Source organism: Falco naumanni, chromosome 6, assembly GCF_017639655.2.
Source record: "Falco naumanni isolate bFalNau1 chromosome 6, bFalNau1.pat, whole genome shotgun sequence".
NCBI classification, from domain to species: Eukaryota; Metazoa; Chordata; class Aves; order Falconiformes; family Falconidae; genus Falco; species Falco naumanni.
The window spans coordinates 89,298,426-89,316,587 of record NC_054059.1 but is presented as its reverse complement, the minus strand read 5'-3'; the positions used below and the strand labels follow the sequence as shown (position 1 = coordinate 89,316,587).

Below are 18,162 nucleotides of genomic sequence, written 5' to 3'. Positions count from 1 at the left end.
CAGTTTGTCTGATTAAGATAGATATAATTATAGGGAAGTGCTTTGTGAGTTAAACAGAAGACAACACCATTTTGTTCTGCTGTGAGATGAATGGTTTGAGTCAAACAGGTTGTGTGGTACCAGCTGCGCTAACAGGTCATCTTTAAAATACATAGGCTGGTGCTAGCTTGTTGAAGAATCCCCGCGATCGCCCCATTAGGAGCATTCCAGCGAATGCACACGTGTGTTGTACCTCTAAGGAGTCTGCTGAGCGGTGATGTGCATGAAAATAGCTTGGCAAGCTTACAGCTCATTCGCTGGTTCTTGCAGGTTCTTGCATCTTGGATGTTAGAGTCGAGCCATCATGCTACGGAGGGTACCTGTGGTTTTAAACTGGGCAGGCCGGGTAGATCTTAGTTCCACGTGTTGAAAATTATCCTCATGATAATAAGGGCTGGGTTTGCCAAGATACATGCCAGGGGCCAGACAAATTGCAAACTGGCTGTGAAACCTAGGACCAGAGACGCAACACAAAGCCACTCCGCAGGCTTGGGGAATGACGGTTCGACGTCTCCACAGGATAGTGGTGATCAGCAGCACGATGTAAATTACTGTCATTACTGCGTCACCAAAACACGTACACAATCAGGCAGATCGGGATTCTCTTCACCGTGTTGTGCTAGAGTGTAATTAAATTGCGATGCCTACAGCTACTAGAGTTTGAGGGGGGCCTACAAACATTTGCAACTCAAATCTCGCAAACTGAGTAGGTTCCAACCCACATCCACATCGTTAAGATTAAGCTTCCCTGGTACTGCATCAATACTTGACTCGAGTGATTTGACTTGCTGAGCATCCTGAAGGCACCAGGCTTTGTCCTTTTGGCAGTACCATTCTTGCTGAGGTAGGAAACCAGTGTGGCCAAACCTAGCGTGAGGCCTTACAGAGGGGGAATATGGTTTTTATTTACATTTTAAGCTGGCTTTACACCTGCACTCATTCTCTTACAGATTTCATTCACTCACACTCACAAGCGAGACGTGGTTGTTCAAGCGGTCTGGCCCCCATCACCTGCATGCAACGTACACAAGGGATGACGGCTGTCAAAGCGTCACCAAACCTCCCAGTCTGGGGACACTTCTTTAACAATCCTTAGGAACTGATGGTTGTTTTGTGGTCATCCTTCGCTGCAGTCTCTCTTCCTGCTAGGCTGCCAGGAGAAGGAGTGGGAGATGTGATGTGCTGCCACCCTCTTGCTATCAGGGAGGAGGGTCTTTCACAAATGAGGTGTGCGTGCTATGGTCTTATTGGTGTGCACACCTTCTGGGCTTGACAAAACCAACATAGTCTCACATTTTTTGCTGGCAATGGTGTCATTTGTTACGAATACAGCCGTCTTTAACTCCTCTGCTCTGCTGTTTCTTCTGATGCTTATGTAAATGGATTTTCATTCATATCAATCCCAACATTTCTTTTCCAAGTCTCTGCACTGACGACTCGTTCCTGCAGATCCCAGCTCAGGACAACATACAAATGACAAAGGGCCGAGACATCCCTGCAACTGGAATGAAACAGTCCCTCCTATTCCCCACTCAAAGCAGTAGCAAAATCTCACATTTCAGAAGTAAAATGAATTCCAAATATTCTTTGTCCATTATAATTCACATCGATCAAAAGCTGCCACCACCTCTTGACCATCTGGCTCCTATTTATTTCACAGCAAGTGTCACCTTCTCCCAGCAAGAGGAAAGGTGAAGTGTCTGGACTGCACCAGCTCCCTCCCATCCATCCCCCCCCCCCCCCCCCCCCCCCCCCCCCCCCCCCCCCCCCTCCCCGCACCAGGGCTCCTGGCCCTGACCTGCGGCTGTGGCTGCTTTAGGGGGGTGGGTAGAGGTAAGGAGATGTTTTTGGGGGGGTGTATGGAAACCCGGGACTGCTGCGCTGCGGCTGGGTGCCGCTCTGGCGGTGTGCTGGGTACATCGTGTGGCAGAACGGAGAAGTGCTGCTCGCTGCCCTTCCCGGCCGCTCCGGCTGCGCACCGGCGGTGAGAGCGGGGCTGCCCGGCCGCTGGCACCGGGGGCACTGCTCGTGCTTCAACGCTGACACCAGAACAGACGCCGCTCTAGTCTTCCCTCTGTTCTTCATCAATCCTGCCTTGCAGGTTTCGTGCGTCAGCTGCCTTGGGTGTGCGTACGTTAAAGCAGCTTCCCCACCCGGGGCATCCCATAGCAGGATCTCAGGCTCCAAGTCCGATAAGGGAATTTATTTGAGTGGAACCGCAGTAGAAACAGCTCAAGCTGGCTGCCTCCGCAGAGGGACCCCGAACAAAGAAATTCCTGGGCAATTACACCTTTACAATCTAAATTCCTCACCCCTCCTGTGACAGCTCTGACCGGTAGTAATATCAGGGTCTGGGGTCTTCCTGTTGCTCACCGGGTCCCCTCGCTGCCTTGGGGCGAGCCGCTCTTCTACCTCTGAGGTCGCAGCTTCTGCTGATGAGCGTAGCAGCCCTCCTTGTTTTCTTAGCTTCCAGCTCGAAGTGGCTCTCGAGGCCCTCTTTCGCGGAATTAGGTAAAAGTTCTACATATCTGCGTGAAAGTTCACAGCTTGTGGCCTAAGCCTTCAGCAAATTTAGCTACTAATGCTAAGCAGTTAATTCCAGACAGTTTCAGTGCAGTATTCCTCAACACTCTTTTAAAGTGCTTCTCCAAAATCAGAAAGAAAAAGAAGTAGCTACCTTTTTTAGGAAATATTTAGTAATGGTATAGTAGTAGCTGTGATGACCTAAAGAGGGGAAGTTTGCAGGTTTTCAATGAGTCTTCTCATGACTTTTTATAAAGAAGCTAAAGCAACGTGGCTGAGTTTGCACCTGCTGATTCAGACGTGTCTAGAGCAACTGTTCAGCTGAACGAGTGGACTCCTCAGGGGCCGACCGTACATCTGGGACCATTAGTGGATTAACGACACAAATGTTGGAATAGCTAAAATCTGCAGGTCCTACCTGGAGGAGAAGGTCTGGGAGCATGGAAAAGCACAGGGCTGAAGTTCATAGCAACACAGGAAAATTTGAGACAGGGGTCTGGGAAACAGAGGCTGCAAAGAATTAATCTAGATGAGAGTAATTAACTGCACTAATACTGGTGGGAAACAGTCAATTAAGGAGCAGGAGCAGGACGTTATGGGCAGTCAGAAGCATGAGTCAATGCCCTGTGCTGTGAGCAGATACTATACCAGGGTGTGTAAGCAGGAATGCAGCCTGGACTACCATACTGGTTTTGCCTAATCACAGCCCAGCCCATGCTGGAGTTTTGGACCAGGTTTAGGTGGTAAGCTTCAAAGAAAGGTGGCCCAAAGAGTGAGAAGCAAGAGAAGAACAAGGGGAACGGTCCAAGACGTGGAAATCCTGACCTCCAGAGAAAAGAAAAGGGTTGTTAGCCTCAAGAAGAGAAGGACCTCTCCCTGCAAGCACCTTTCAGAGAGGAGTTAGGCAGAGCGAGTGCGCAGCGAACAGTCCTGAGCAGTTTGTACGAAGATAGCTCTTGCTCAGAACCACAGTGAGAGAGCGTGCCAGCCCACCCATCCTTAAGGAGCAAGGAATGCAGCACTGTCGGGTTACAACATAGGTATTGTTATAAATCAGTGTCTGAGCAGCTTTAGCATGGGAGAGGAATAATGCCAATCGCTTTGATGTAGCCACCAGAAGCAAGGAAGGCTTGTGGCAGCTCCTTCCCACCTCGACGGTAGCACTGGAAGATAGGCAGGTGTGCTAACAGCTTACATGTAATATTACCTCTCTGAGGCACTGCATCAAAAATGGAATAATTTTCCAAATGCAGGCAAATCCTCCCCATAGATAATGCCGTAGTGCTGGCCAAAAGATGGCAAAATGATTACACGCGGTTTTCCCTGTCACTGCAGTACTCTATGAATATTGCTAGCAATGCTCTGGGAACAAATAGGTCAGGTCCAAGCCCTGCATTTGCCGACATCTCATCCATCCCAAACGTTTGTACTGTGAGACTGAAATTTGACGCTGAAGATGGTGCAAACGCTCTTGCAAGAGCATATGGTACACATCCAGGCCTCGGGTTTCATCGCAGAGCGTTAACTGTCTGGCTTGTAGTGTGAGAGCATTCAAGGTGGAAAAAAATTACAAATAGATGTGCTGAAAACTCTGAATTACAGCACATCATCAGTTACGGGCTTATTAAAACCCTGGATTACATACAGCTGCTGCTCCCAACAGATACAGCTCTGCACAGAAACATGGATATTCCCACCAAGAAGGCAGAAGTTTTTGAAGAAAATGGAGTCTTCCTATCCCATCTTCTCATATACTAGAAATGTACCGCTTTCAAATCTGATTATCATAAGCAAGCTCTACTTCACCTCATAGGTAAGGAGATTACTGCTGAATTATTGCATCCACAGATGCAGTGAAATCATTTGTCTTTGCTGGAGAACTTTCTTGCTGAAAAACACCAGTATCAAAGAATCCCAAGGTCTCAAATCAGCAAGAAAATATCCATGTTAGTCTTTGCCAGCCTTGAGTGAATTTGGCTGGATTTGACCCTGTATTATAGATCAAATAAGCTAGTTCCTCTTCAGCAAAGTTCCTAACAGAGGGCCAGATCTTAGCGGAAGAAAATTGGTATATTTTCCCTGAATTTTTAAAATAATCACTCCTTTAGACCACCAGTTTATTCCCCCCCCCTTTGTATATAGAATATATACAAATATACAAATATATTCTTTGTATACAGAATATAGACAATATAGACAAAAAATATAGACACCCTCTCAGCATGAGCCTAAGGAGAGGGGAAAGATTCTGTGGTGCTCTGGCTGTTCTTGCAGACATCCTGGCACTTGTTTGATCGGAGGCGGAACAGGACGCGAACCTTTCCTGCCGGGGCTGAGGCCGCAGCCCAGCGCTATTCAGCTCCGAGAACAATGCCTGGCAGCTGGCAAGAAATTTAAATCGGCTAAAAACAGCCGAGCCTGGATATGAATCATGACCCGTCAGTGTTTGCTTCAGCCTTTTGACTCGCCTGAAATCAGCTCGGCCTCTACTGGCAGGCAACCGGCTGCCCGGAGAATGAGCAATAAACAACATTTTAAAGGACTTTTATTTCACAAGAGCTTTGCCTGTGTGAATTCCAACAAAAAGCCGGCTCTCAAAAGCGTGCATCCAAGGCAGGGGATGTGCAGCCCTCCAGAAGACCTGCTGTAACATTCATCAAGGATACCCCGAATATAGAAATATTACGCAGGAACAGAGCTGATGCGGGTTTTGTCTCGGCTGAGTTCTGACAGTGCTGTACCGTGTTATACTGGGGCATTACAGCTCTGCTTTTTTGCAGCAGGCCTGAAAAAAATATTCCCACTGTTTCTCTTGGAGAAAAAAAAGCAAATCATCCAGCATGGATGCGTGCAGGATGACCTGGTTCCATCGAGGTCAGCAGAACAAACCCAGATGATGGCAGCTGGGAATCTGGACCATGACACACAGGGTGGCAGAGCTGGAGCACGCTGCAGGGCTAGCGTGGCCAGCGGACCGAAGCACTAGCCAGGGGCTTGGGATACCCGTGTTGTTCCCCTCAGCTGCTGCCAGACTACTGAGCAAATCCGAGGTGTCTCTTTGGTCCTGCACGGCCTAAAGCTGACAGTGATGTCCTTCATCGAGTGCTTTATCAAGTGACTGACCTCTAGGAAATCATGGGAGAAATAAAGTCCAGGAGCAGATAAAAACCAGAATCAGCCTATGGACAGAAGCAAGGAGAAAGGGGTGGATGTTTCACGGGACAAGGGCACACATCGATACGGCTACCCCGTCCACCGAAGAAGCGCCTGGCCAGGTACAAAGCCCAGAACCACCTGCCTGAGGACACGGCAGGAGAATCTGCCCCGAAAGCAGCTGGAGGGCAAGGCCAGAGGGCACGGCTGGAGGGCATGGCAGGCACGGCCGGAGGGGCCGGAGGGCACAGCCAGAGCAGCGGGCATGGCCAGAGGGCACGGCCGGAGGGCACGGCGGGCAGCCGGCAGCCAGCCCCTGGGCACGCTGCTGGCCTGGCCCCGACCCAGACCCCGCACTGGGCATCCAGCCCGTGCCCCCGGCCCTCCTGCGGCTGGAGGGGCCTTAAAATCCCTTCTCCGTTACAGGCACCGTCCTTTTCCCGGTGGTTTCCCACCCCAGGAACCGCACGGTAAGGTGCGGCCTGGCCCGGCACGGCGGTGTGTGAGGTAACGCACCCTCGGGCCGCCCCAGGCCCCACCAGAGCGCTGGGGGGGAGCCCTGCTCCGGCAACGGCAGCGCCCGCCGCGCCCGGGGGGCTGCCCCAGGACCCACCGGCAGGCGGCTACTTTGCGGGCCGGGATCGGGGCCGGGGCCGGGGCCGGAGCCGGGGCGGGCAGGGAGCGGGGCCGGGAGCGGGGCCGGGAGCGGGGCGGGGCCGGGCTGGGCCGAGCGGCGCTGAGGCCAAGCTGAGGCCAAGCCGGGGGCCGGGGGCGGGCCGGGGGCGGGGCCAGAGCAGCCTCTCCCCGCCCAGCCCCGGAGCCGTCCACGCCGCGCGGCGAGGCCCAGCGGCACGCTCCCATTGGCTGCCGAGCCGCAAGGGCGCTCTTATTGACGTAGCAAGCCCCGTTGCCATTGGCTGGGACGCGGGGCGGGGGCGGGGCGGCGCGGCCGCCGCTCGGTAGGTGAGGGCCCGGCCTGGGCGCGGCGGGGCTGGGGGCTGCGGGGGGCTGGGGGCGGCTGCGGGCGGCGGGCGGCTGCGGGCGGCTGGGGGGGGGTGGGCGGGCGGGCGGGCGTGGGCCGGGCTGGCAGGGCTGGGCCGGGGGCGATCGGGGGCTGCGGGGGGGCGGCCGGGCCGGGAGGGGACAGCGAGCGACTTTCTTTCCGTTTGGAGCCCGTCCCGTTACCCGCGGCGCGCTGTAGCCGTGCCCCCCGCAGCTCAGGGCAGCCGCAGGGTGCGGTGCCCCCCCGGCTTGTTTCCCTTTTTTTAAAAACTAATTGTATGTTATTTTTAATATTTATTTTATTTTATATGGGTTAACCAGCCGGGTTTTTCAGCTGCGGAAAGGCTTTTCGGGCAGAAAGCGTGCCAGGAACGAAGCAAAACACTCCCAGAACTCCGACCCCGCAGGCCTGAGAGGCGCGGGCGGGGGGGCGGTGTCCCCAAAACAACAACCGCCCCCCTCAGCAAAACCGAGCTGGGACGGTGGGGGCGGGAGCAGCCCCATCACCCCTGCGGGCCGCGGGGTGCCCAGGCGGTGGGTGTCACGTGGGGACAGGCCGCGGGGTGCCCAGGTGGTGGGTGTCGCTGGTGGGGACAGGCCGCGGGGTGCCCAGGCGGTGGGTGTCACTGGTGGGGACAGGCCGCTGGGCTTCGGGGTGCCCAGGCGGTGGGTGTCGCTGGTGGGGACAGGCTGCTGGGCTTCGGGGTGCCCAGGCGGTGGGTGTCGCTGGTGGGGACAGGCCGCGGGGTGCCCAGGCAGTGGGTGTCACTGATGGGGACAGGCTGCTGGGCCGCAGGGTGCCCAGGCGGTGGGTGTCACTGGTGGGGACAGGCTGCTGGGCTTCGGGGTGCCCAGGCAGTGGGTGTCACTGATGGGGACAGGCTGCTGGGCCGCAGGGTGCCCAGGTGGTGGGTGTCACTGGTGGGGAAAGGCCGCTGGGTTTCGATGTGCCCAGGTGGTGGGTGTCACTGGTGGGGACAGGCTGCTGGGCCGGCAGTTGGCTTGGGACAGGCTGACAAAGCTCAGGGATCGCTTTTCCCGAGAGTTTCCGCGGGACCTGCCCCTCTCTGGATGGATGAAACCGTCCCCCTTCACCTGTTGCCTTCAGCCCCAGTGGCGGGTAGGGTTTCTGTGCCGCCGTCACTGGTGAGGCGATGGCAGGCCCGGGTGCAGCCGGGATTTGGGGCGGTTTTCCCGTGGTTTTAAGGCCGGTGGGAGTTCTCCATGTGCCTGAAGCTGGGGTGGTGCATCCCTCCCTCCCCAGCGCCCTGCCAGTCCGGTCCGAGGATCAGGCCTTGCTCCTGCCCACCGTAGGGCTGGTCCTGCTGCGTCACCGCTGCTGGCAACCTGACCTCTGCTTTTTTCTGGTTTTCTTGGAAAATGGTGAGAAACCTTGTTGTCTGGCTGCTGGCACTGGGAGCTGGTGCTTAGTGGCGTTAGCATTGTCGCTTTGTCCTGAAATAGCACTTTTGACCTGGTGGTTCTGCCTACGGGGGGTGTGTGTGACTTCCCCATCCACTGTGCAGCCAGGTGCAGTTAGTGTCCAGCTCCCCCTGAAATTAATTGCAGTTAGCTGCCTGAATTAAGAGACCTTTAAAAATGCAGTGAAGTCTCCAGAGTCCCTTTGCATATTCTTACAGATTCTGAAAGAAGCAGATTTACTCCCACTTGTGTGTATTGGCAGGTTTCCTGGTTTCTCTTTAGCTTCCAATTAGCTTCTGGAGACTTAATGAACATGTGAATCAGTACATTTTTTAAAGCCTGATATCATCATAGAAATGTATATGACTGCATGCTGCGTCCCTAAGATCAACAGATAAGTCTTGAAAGTTCAGAACAGTTCAACCGCTGCGCTCCTGCACACAGCTACAAAAATAACAGATGGGTTGTGACCTGTAATTATTTAGTAAAATGTTGCTTAACACACTTTTTTAGATTTAAGGCCAAGCTTACATGTGGTTTTTATAGTTGTTTTTACTGGGCTGACCGACACGTGACTCAAGCCTCTAAATCTGATGGGGGTACTGATATTCAGCATCACTTTGAATGCAATATGGCATCCTCTTGAGAGTAAGGAGGTGCCGAGGTCGACAGTTAATTACTGCACGTTCCGTTTAAAACTCTATAAAGTCTGCCTTGTTAAGCTTTTCTTTCTTTTACATATTTTTTAAAATCACTCCCCAACAAGAACCGATTGTTGGGATGGGACATTTATGCCCTAAGCTATGCGTGTCTGGTGCCCTCCCCTCTGTTAAGATCTGTATTGATGGGATGGTTTTTGCACATCCAGCGCTGCCGGCAGATGCAGGGGGCGGGGAGCAGAGCTACTGGGACACCCGTTCGTGTGACGATAATTAGTGACGTCCCTCTGCGGAATCGCTGGTTGCTCATCGTGGAGCAAAGTACCCAAAATGGTGAATGTGGAGCAGACTTTTGGAGTCTGAAATGGATCCTGGAATTTAATACGTGGTACCTTGCGATACGTCACCCCGCTGGCTTTTTGCTTTTAAGGTTTTTGTTGGAAGAGGAGGAATCCGACCTGCGAGTCGAGGCCCTGGCTTTCAGAGCCGGTAAATAGATGTATCTCGGGATTTTCTGGGCATTTAAAGCACCTGTAAGTTGGATTTGGCTATTTGATTTGCTAATACTTGCTTGCCCAACTGTCCACGCAGAACTAATTCAGAAGGGCCAGATGGGAGTCGGTGAAGGCCGGCAGGTGACGGGGGGCTGCCTGCTGGGGGTCGGGAGACCTTAAAAATCGATGTGACAGGTTTGTGAAGAAAGGGCCCAGGAAATGCAAGGACTGTGAGTGCTTTGGGATACTCTGTTAGCATCAGAAATCTGCCTTCTGTTAAACGAAATTTACATGCTTACATACATTTAAACGATATGTTGTATAATACGTAAGGAATTCAGCAGGGAAAGGTTTATCAATTACCTTTGTTGCAATTACCATGCCTTTTTGTTTGGATATAGAAACTTTTTTTGGAGGAAAAAGCAATGCCATCTGGTTTAGGATAACATGATGTGTGTGGGGTTGTATTTGGGAGCGACTCAAGGGGTCGGGTGGGTGAGTCCAGGTGTGGGCAGAGGGACGGGGCTGGCCGGAGGGCTGGGGGGGCTCAGGCTTCACTCGCCCCCTCGGCAGCTGCCACCACGCTGAATATAGCTGCTCAGCAGTGACCGGGGCTGCCAGCCCCCGGGGAGGGGGAGGCAGCTGCGGTGCCTGCCATGGCTTGTGCTGGCCCTTGGGGCTCCCCTGGAGACCCGGCAGCGCCCACCGCGCTTTGTTCGCCTGCACGGGCTCTGCCGTGGGAAAATGCCGCTCTCCGGAGGGGTGGGTCATAAAACCAGATCACCACAAAAGAGCTGACGGAGGGTGTGAGTATCAACTTGTTTCCCACTTCCAAGTATTGTTTGGGAATACTTTCTTTCCTCCTTTTCTCTCCATTTTTTTTTTTTTTTTTTTTTTTTTAAATTCTTTTTGCATTTGCTGTTGCTGCTCCCTTGGCTGGCCTCCCCAGCGCTAGCCCGGCACTAGCTGGGCGAGTACTGGCAGAGCCGCTCTGCCGATGTTCTCCACTCTGTTTCAGGCTGGAGTTGCTGGAAGAGGCTTTGGTATCGCTGGGGCTCCGAGGATGCCCACCTGTGGCTGAGGGTTGGCAGCACCATTTTTGATGCTCTGTGGGGAGCCCACGAGATGTCATTTATGTTGAGAGTATTTCTGAGCCCTGCCAGCTTGGCGAATGCAGGCAGAGGTGCTTGACTCTGCCTGGTGTTCACAAAATAAGGTCCTCTGTCTGCTGTATTGGCTCTCCTTGATTTGGCTCATCGATTGTCCTGTGCAGCTCCTCACTTGAGTCCAGCGTGGGCAGCAGGACCAGGGTGGTGGAGCATCTCCATGTGTGGAGCACCTGGGGCTCAGGCTTTAGAACAGTATCTCATATTAGAAGGTTTTGCAGCAAGATGCAGTGAGCTTGGCTGTACAGCACGCTTGAAAATGTGTCATTGGTTGTGAAATTAATTAATGGAAATACTTGCTCAAAGAGTTAATTTCATTAATTAAGGTGGAAACTGCAGAGCTAAGCGCCGAGTTTGGGGTTTACAACCTCCTACCTCCCCCTCTGATTTTTTTTTTTTTTTATATGTGATTCTCACTTCTGGGTGGCTTCCATTGCAGGGTTTTGAGTTTGTCTCTTAAAAACCCTCAAGTCTCCACCCCAGCGGTCCTCAGGGCTCAGCCACACTAATAGGTGCTTTATGTCCCAGTTAATGATGGCTCATTTGGGCCCAGTAGCCTCATGGTGCACAAACTGAGACTGGGCATTAATTCAGGAGACGGTTGCACCATGCCGGCAAGGTGTAAAGCACAGGTTTGGTCTCAGTCTGGTCGGAGCTTTAATTAGATTTTCCCTGTGTGTCACGTCCTCAGAACCAGCAAATGCTGCTGGGACGAGGAAGTTTGCTTTTCCCTCTTGTCCCACTTGACGCACCGAGATGCAGCTTTATGGTTTGTGGGATCTGGCCCAGAAGATGCTTAATCTCCTTGTTATTAGACATACCCAGTTTCTTTACTTGGTGTGGAGGCGAGGGGGGCTGGCGAGTTGCCCCTACTGTGCCCTGTGTATTTCAGAGAGCCCGAGGCTTGTCATCATCTTGTGGAAGAAGTTCTGCCCCGATGGCCGTGGATATGGGAAAATCGCTTCCTGAAGCCTCCCTGAGCGGGAAGGCCGAGGGTGATGGCAGGTGGGACTGCGCGGAGGGGGAGACGGACAGCCTGTGCTGGCTTTTAGGGACGGAAGAAGCCAAGCCCTGCTCGCAAGGGACGGAGAACGTGGCAATGAGCAGACGCAGTCACTTGGGCGCTGGTGTTACCCAGGGAGGCTCAAGCTACTGCCAAGAAGTGTCTTCAGCATCCGCATCCCGATTTCCCAGAGCGAGAGCAAGCCTCTCGGGGGCAGGGACGCTGGTGTGCGGAGGTGCCGATGGCGGGGATGTGCCTCGTCGTGGTAGTCAGCAGTGCCTCTCCGCAGAAGAGCAGCAGGTGAGAGCGCTGTACGTGCAGGTGTTGCAGCATCACCAGGGGGGCAGGTGAGGTGGGGACTTGTGTGTCTGGGCTGTCCTGGCAGAGGCTTTCCGTCCCCTCCAGCCGGAGCGCCCACCCCCGGGCTGGGCCGTGCCGTGGGGCAGGGCTGTGGCGCTGGAGCCCGACGGCCGGTCTCCGTTCCCGTATCGCCACCGCGGAGCTGGGAAGTCACTGGGGATGGGGCTGCTGAAATAAGTGCCTCTTGCCACCAAGTGACTCGTGCAGCTCCCCAGGCGCTCAGGATGCCTTTCCCTGAACCCAAGCCCCACGCCGGGCTCCGGGCAGCGCGTGCCGCCCCGCAGGCAGAGCAGAGTTCCCCTTCCAGCCTCTCCTCACGGTGGGGCTGGGGCTGGCGGGTTTCTCTCCACGTCCCAGTACGAAGGAGCCTTTGGCCTGGATGCTGTGCTTCCTTTCATGCGTCACGCTCTCCCTTTCCTTTTTCCCGCTGTCCTTGAGCAGGTGAAGGCACCGAGCCGTTGGGAGCCAGCGCCTGGCCCTCCCCGCCGGCGCAGCTCTGCCGAGGAGAGCATCCTCGCCGGCAGCTGCCACGACGCCCTTGCCAGCCGGCAGAGCCGAAGGCCGGGAGCTCGATCCCCATTTTCCTCCACCCCGGAGCTCCTGCGGCCCCAGACCCCCCCCAGCCCTGAGAGCGCCCTGCGCAGCCGCTCTGCATCGAGCTTCTCCACTCTGTCTTCAGAAGGAAACGGCCCCTCCGAAGGGCCACCCCGCCGCTGGCTGGCCGGCACGGACCTGCCTTCCGCGGCCGCCCGGGAGCTGTGCTGGCGGGGGGCTGCGGCAGCAGGCAGAGCACCACGGGTGCCCAGGCCCTTCAGCCTTCTGCTCGCTGACCCCGGCACCGCGCAGCGCATCAGGGAGGTGTCACCCTACCAAGCCGATTACTGGGCATGTGCCATACCGGATTCCTTACCCCCGTCTCCGGACCGCCGCTCCCCCCACTGGAACCCCAATAAAGAGTACGAGGACTTGCTGGATTATGCTTATCCATTGAAGCCAAGGTACAAGCTGGGAAAGATGCCAGAGCCTTTTTTCCATGACTCAGGAATAGGTTTGGACAGCTTTTCTGTTTCCCCTGAGGGCACGTCGAGATCCACCAGCATCTACAGCCGAGGTGGGCGGGCTGGGGGAAGTGGAGAAGATGGATGTTGGGGGCTCCTGGCCTCTGCAGAGAGGTTCTCCGCCCTGGGGCCTGGAAAAAGAGGCCGCTCGGGAGCTGGATTGTGCTACGAACCTCTACCTGCTGCAGAAGCATCCTTCGCAAAGAGTGCTTCCTCTCACCCTGCCAGGGGTTTTGCTGAGGATGTCATGGCAGAGTCAGCTGGACCAGGCTCATCTGCCCGCCCTGCTGCGGACGGGAGAAGCTGGCGTGCCGCAGGGAGTCCCTTCCCGAACTACAAAGGGCAGGCGAAAAGCACTGGCAGGTTTTTACCTACAACAGGAGTGCTCCCCCTGAGGAAGGAGTGGGAGGGCGATGAAGAATTTCTCTCCCTGCCTCCGAGACTGCGGGAGCTGGAAAGGCTGGCTCAGTTTTTGTCCAATCTTTCCTTAAGTATAAGGACGCCCGGGCACGACCGCCGTAACCTTCCACGTCACAGCGATGGCAGGCAGCCCCTTTCGCCCAGGTTGGCTCCTTTCAGAGAGGCGGGTGGCAAGGACGAAAGAGGGAATATTGAGGGTTATGCTGGGCTGTGGCACCCCTGCAGCTCTCAAAAGCCCAGCTGGGAAAACACTGAATCGTGTGGCTGGATCCATAGGGATCCTCTGCCGGGGCTTCACCTGTCAACCGGCCTCAGGGATGCGCTGGATGGGCCGTACCTAGATGAACCGCGGGTCAAGGGGCATCCCAAGAAGAGCCAGCCGAGCGAGTCCCTTGCCCAGTGCGTGAAGGTAGGCTGAGACCAGAAATAATGTTTATTACGGGAAGACCTCACCTAAAATGTGCCTGTATTTATGGCACACTTAGTTAAGGCTTCCCCCCCCTGCATGATGTTTGGTGCCTTGGCAGCTGGTAGTAGTTTACACAGGGGGGATCACCTGTGCAGATAATTTTTTCTGATGGAGCAAGAGCCCATCTTGCTTTTCCTGGGCTCAGCGTCACAGGGCTGGGGCTCGGTGGAAACGTGGCACTTGGCTTCCCCCAGCGCACCCATCCTGCTGCCCTGGGGAAGAGGCAGGAGCTGCAGCTGGGGCCGGACAAGTGTGAAACCCAGGGTTTGCTGCCTGCCCCGTAGCTCCGACTGGGTGATGTGGTGGGGCTGGACTTGCCCTTCAGCCCGGGCTCGCTCGTCCTCCCCAGGCTGGGTCCTGCTTCGGGGGTAGTAAGGCTGGGTAGAATGGGTGGGGCTTCTCTGAAGAATGTCCTGATTATTTTGTGGATTTTTACTTTCTGGCCAAGTGATGCCTCATGGCCATCCTGCCACTGGTGCTGTGCTCCCTGCCTTCGCCTCTGCCTTCTTCCCCGCCCCAGCCCTGGGCTGAATTTGGAAGTAATGCTGCGCTGTTTGCAAGGGAGCGATTCTTACCGTGCACAGAGCTGCAAACACCAGCGCAGCTCGCCCCCCCCCTTGCGTGCTGCTGATTTAAAAGGGTCTTTTCTACTGTCAGCATCGGAGTGTATCTCTCACCCCAAATCACGGTGCCCAGGAGAAGCAGCTGAGCTTTAGAGCAAAGCCCTGACTGAGGAGCAGGCGCAGGGCTGGAGCCTGGGCTTGGTGAGAGCGGAGGCCCCTGGGTATCGTGCAGCATCTTACAAAAATAATCCGTTACCAAGACGCTTTAAAAATAAATGAAAGCGCTTAATTGAACGAGACAAACCCTTGGGGAAAAGCAGCTGCTAATTAACTGCCCGGCTCCAGGAGGAGAGGGGTGTCTCTTCGGCTGGGAGGTGGTGGAGGCAAAGCCCTTCCTTCAGCCTGGCTGCTGCTGGCCCCCAACACCTCCCCGCAGCAGCCGTTTCATGGTGACCCTCAGTGGGTCTGGGGGGTGTTTAGGGGCTTAAGTTGTTTTTTGCCTTTTTTCTTTTTCTATTAACTCTTGGTTTCCCAAGCTTAGGGATGTTTGTGTGGGGGTGGGGGTGCAGGAGAGGGGCCGGGAGCAGGTGCTTTCCAAAACCCGTCACCTATTCCTGGCCCTGCCTTGTCTTCGTTGCAGAAATCGATCAGTAACCCCTTTTGTTATACTTTAAGTAGATGTTTTGCTGTCAGCTGGAAGAGCTCATTCATTGGCTGTACAATGTGGCGGACATCACTGACAGCTGGGTACCACCCTCGCCGGATGCGGAGAGCGTGAAGGCATCGCTGCATCGCTACTTGGTAGGTCCCACCGCTGGCTTTTCTCCCCGCTGGGGCAGCAAGCAGTGCACAGCAGGGCACCCCGGCACAACCCTGGCGGGTGCACCGGGTGTGCAAAGCTGAATTCGGGAGCACCGGGAACCTGCCTGGGGGAACCTGCTCCCCAGGCAACCTGCCGCAGGTGCGTCTCTTCCAAAAACCCTCCTAAGCAGCGCTCCTCTTCTCCTTTCCTTCCCAGGAGTTCAGGAAAGATGTGGCCGACCACCAGAGCCTGACAGAGAGCGTGCTGGAGAGGGGAGAAGCTCTCCTCAGCTGCATGGCATCGAATTCGCCAGGTGAGAAGGAACGCTTGAGCGGGGCTGGTTGCAGACACAGCCGGTGGCGCATCTGCCCCCCGAAATCCCTGGCCCCACGTGTGGGAGGGTGGGGAGGCGGTGGGCAGAGTCTGCCATTCAGCAGCTGTCTGGGAATGTAAAGGGGTTCACACCCGCGTTGCTGCCCGGCGACCTGGAGGTTTGAAGCAATAACTCCGGAGCGGCTTCAGCTGCACCACGCTTGTGCCGTGCCGTCCATCCTGGTGATGGACGTGTTCTGCCTTCTACGGGTCCCTCAGGTTTTTACCTTAACCGCAGCGTGGCCAGCTGCCACTGGGCTGTGGGACGCTGTCGGCCTGCAGCTGGAAGGAGCTGCTCTCGTCCAGGGCAGCAGCGGGGTGATTTTTGCCCCTTGTTTGCGCTCGGTGCATCCCAGGCAGGTGTCAGGAGCCAGTCTGGGGGGACAGCCCCGCCTGGCTGGTGGCACGGCACACAGGGAGCAGCCGCTCGGGTGACTTGGTGCATCCTGCACAAGGGATTGCTAAAGGGCAGGCTGCGCCTGCGGTCACCAGAGCAGCTTTAGTGGGCGAGTGCTGCATCGCAGGTGGGATTTCTTACGCAGTCCCAGCGGTTTCCTTTAGGACCCCCTATTTCTGTACCCGCACTCTTAACCTGGAGCCTCCTAGGTGGCTTCTCACCCCCTCCAAACCCTGCGTCACCACTTGGCGATGGGGTGAAGATCAGCTTACTGATTTCTACTAACACTTGATTTCCTTCAAAGGTCTGCCCAGGGGAGTGGGACTCTTACTGCTCTTACGGACATTGAATTGTCTCGTTACTACCACCTCCGCTCATGTGTTTTTGTTTTCCAGCTCTGAAAGACACGCTGGGATTGATTGCGAAACAGTCAGAAGAGCTAGAAACCCACGCGGAGCGCTTGTACGAGTCCGTCCTAGCTGCCGTGGGTCCCGTGCAGGGCGAGGACGGGCTGGGGGACAAGGGGGTGCAGCAGACGGCTGCTCCGTGGGTAAGTGGTGGGGGCAAACCAGCCTTTCCACGACGGGGGAAAGGGAGGGAAGCATAGGAAGATAAACAAATTAAGCAAATGCTATACATCAGGCTTTACTATTATTTTAATGTGGTGTTTGGAAAGCCTACATGGAAAAGAAAGCAAGGGCAACCTCAGAATGGATGCCCCGTCACCCTTAAATGTGTCAGGGGCAGCGCAGTGTGTCGGTGAACCAGCTGATGAAACTCAAGAGCATGAGGAGAGCGATGGCAGCTCCTGGGAGGGGGCCGGCAGGCAGGTCCCTGTCAGTCACGGTGGGGGGGACGGCAGCAGGCAGCACAGGCAGCTGCTGCACCCAAATCACTCGGGACAGCAGACGGAACACGAGGAAGGGGTAGTTTTTTGGCTTTTTATTTTCTCAGAAACGTTCTGTTTGCCACGTAATGGTGGGAAAGGGAAGCAAGTGAATTCCGGGTTAAGAGGGAGGCTAGGGAACGTGTTTGCTCATTTCTCGACCGTTTTCCTTCAAATAAAACTGCAGAGACAAAATCGGGAGGGCAGGGCAGGAGTGGGAGGTGAAGGGCTGGAGGGGGCAGCAGCGGTGCGTGGTGGTGGGGGGCAGCGGCACAGTCAGCCCCTCGCGCCGTGATGGGAATCACTGTAAAATCACTGTAAAATCACGGTCACGGGTGTTGGGGAAGGCGCTGGGTCCGGAGAGGCAGGAAGGCTCGTAACGGCTCCCGAGCAGGAAGCGCAGGGATTTAGGAACTGCAGGGCACCCGCGGCCCCGTCCCAGTCCCCTGCTACCCCCGTCAGCTCAGCCTGTTGATTTCCCCACCGCCCCTCCACCGCACGCCTTCGCATTGGGGGTTGCGAAGGGGAAATACTCTTCTCAGCGCTTTAAGAGGAGAACCAACAGTATCTTAAAAGTAGGTTGTTGGGGTTTTTTAATTGCTAAATATACATAGCTACGTGCTATAGCTTATCGAGCATACGTGGAGGTGGTTTAAGCGTGGCGGGGGATTTCTTCCTTTGCTGGCCGGCAGCCAAAGCGCAGCAGCAACCTCACTTAATCCGTTTGATTTCAGGTGCCGCCTCGATCAGACCTGGGCTGTGCCAGCCAGCCTCGGGACGGCTGAGAATTGCAGCCAGCACCGAAGCACCTCTCCCTCCTCCTGCAGAGATGCCAAAAACCCGGACGACCACTGTGTGTTCAGCGTCAGCCAGCCTGGGCTGAGTGCGCTGTGGTTTGTTGTTCTTTCGAACCGTGGCTTGAGAAAGGCGAGCGGTACTGCCGTTCTTTGGCTGCTGGGATGCCCAAGCTACTCGTGCTGGCTCCATCGGGATGTTCCCAGAGCAAGGACAGTACAGCTGGCCTTTTTTTTTTTTTTTGGGGCGGGGGTTTGTTTTTCAGAGTAGCTTTCCTTTTTTTTTTTTAATTTTTTTTTATTGAAGTGGCCTGTTCCATGTGTTAGCAGAACGTCTGGAACACACTGGTTTTTTTTAACTGAGTAATCCATAGTGTGCCGTGCAACTCACTTCTAAGTAAAGGCGTGTGATTTTAATAGCCGTGTTCTCATGTTTTGTTTATGCTCTTCAAAAATAGGTGCTAGAAGCCAAGAAATAGAAACTCCTCCTGGTTCTTGGGAGCAAACTGAACTCTTTGTTTATAATTACCATTCCCTGCTGAAGCACAGCCTGTTTAACTTTTGGTTTTCTTATGCATAA

The 18,162-nt window shown here is 55.1% G+C and overlaps 1 protein-coding gene across 1 annotated transcript; it reads left to right on the top strand.

Moving 5' to 3' along the window:
• Positions 1–6,645: 6,645 nt before the first annotated feature.
• On the top strand, positions 6,646–17,999 carry CEP68 (centrosomal protein 68). The gene is given in 8 exon segments (XM_040597226.1): positions 6,646–6,674; positions 11,351–11,761; positions 12,263–13,708; positions 15,010–15,132; positions 15,350–15,446; positions 16,298–16,419; positions 16,422–16,452; positions 17,523–17,999. Coding segments are annotated over 7 exon segments (2,334 nt in total). The 5' UTR covers positions 6,646–6,674; positions 11,351–11,395; the 3' UTR covers positions 17,672–17,999.
• Positions 18,000–18,162: the final 163 nt, after the last annotated feature.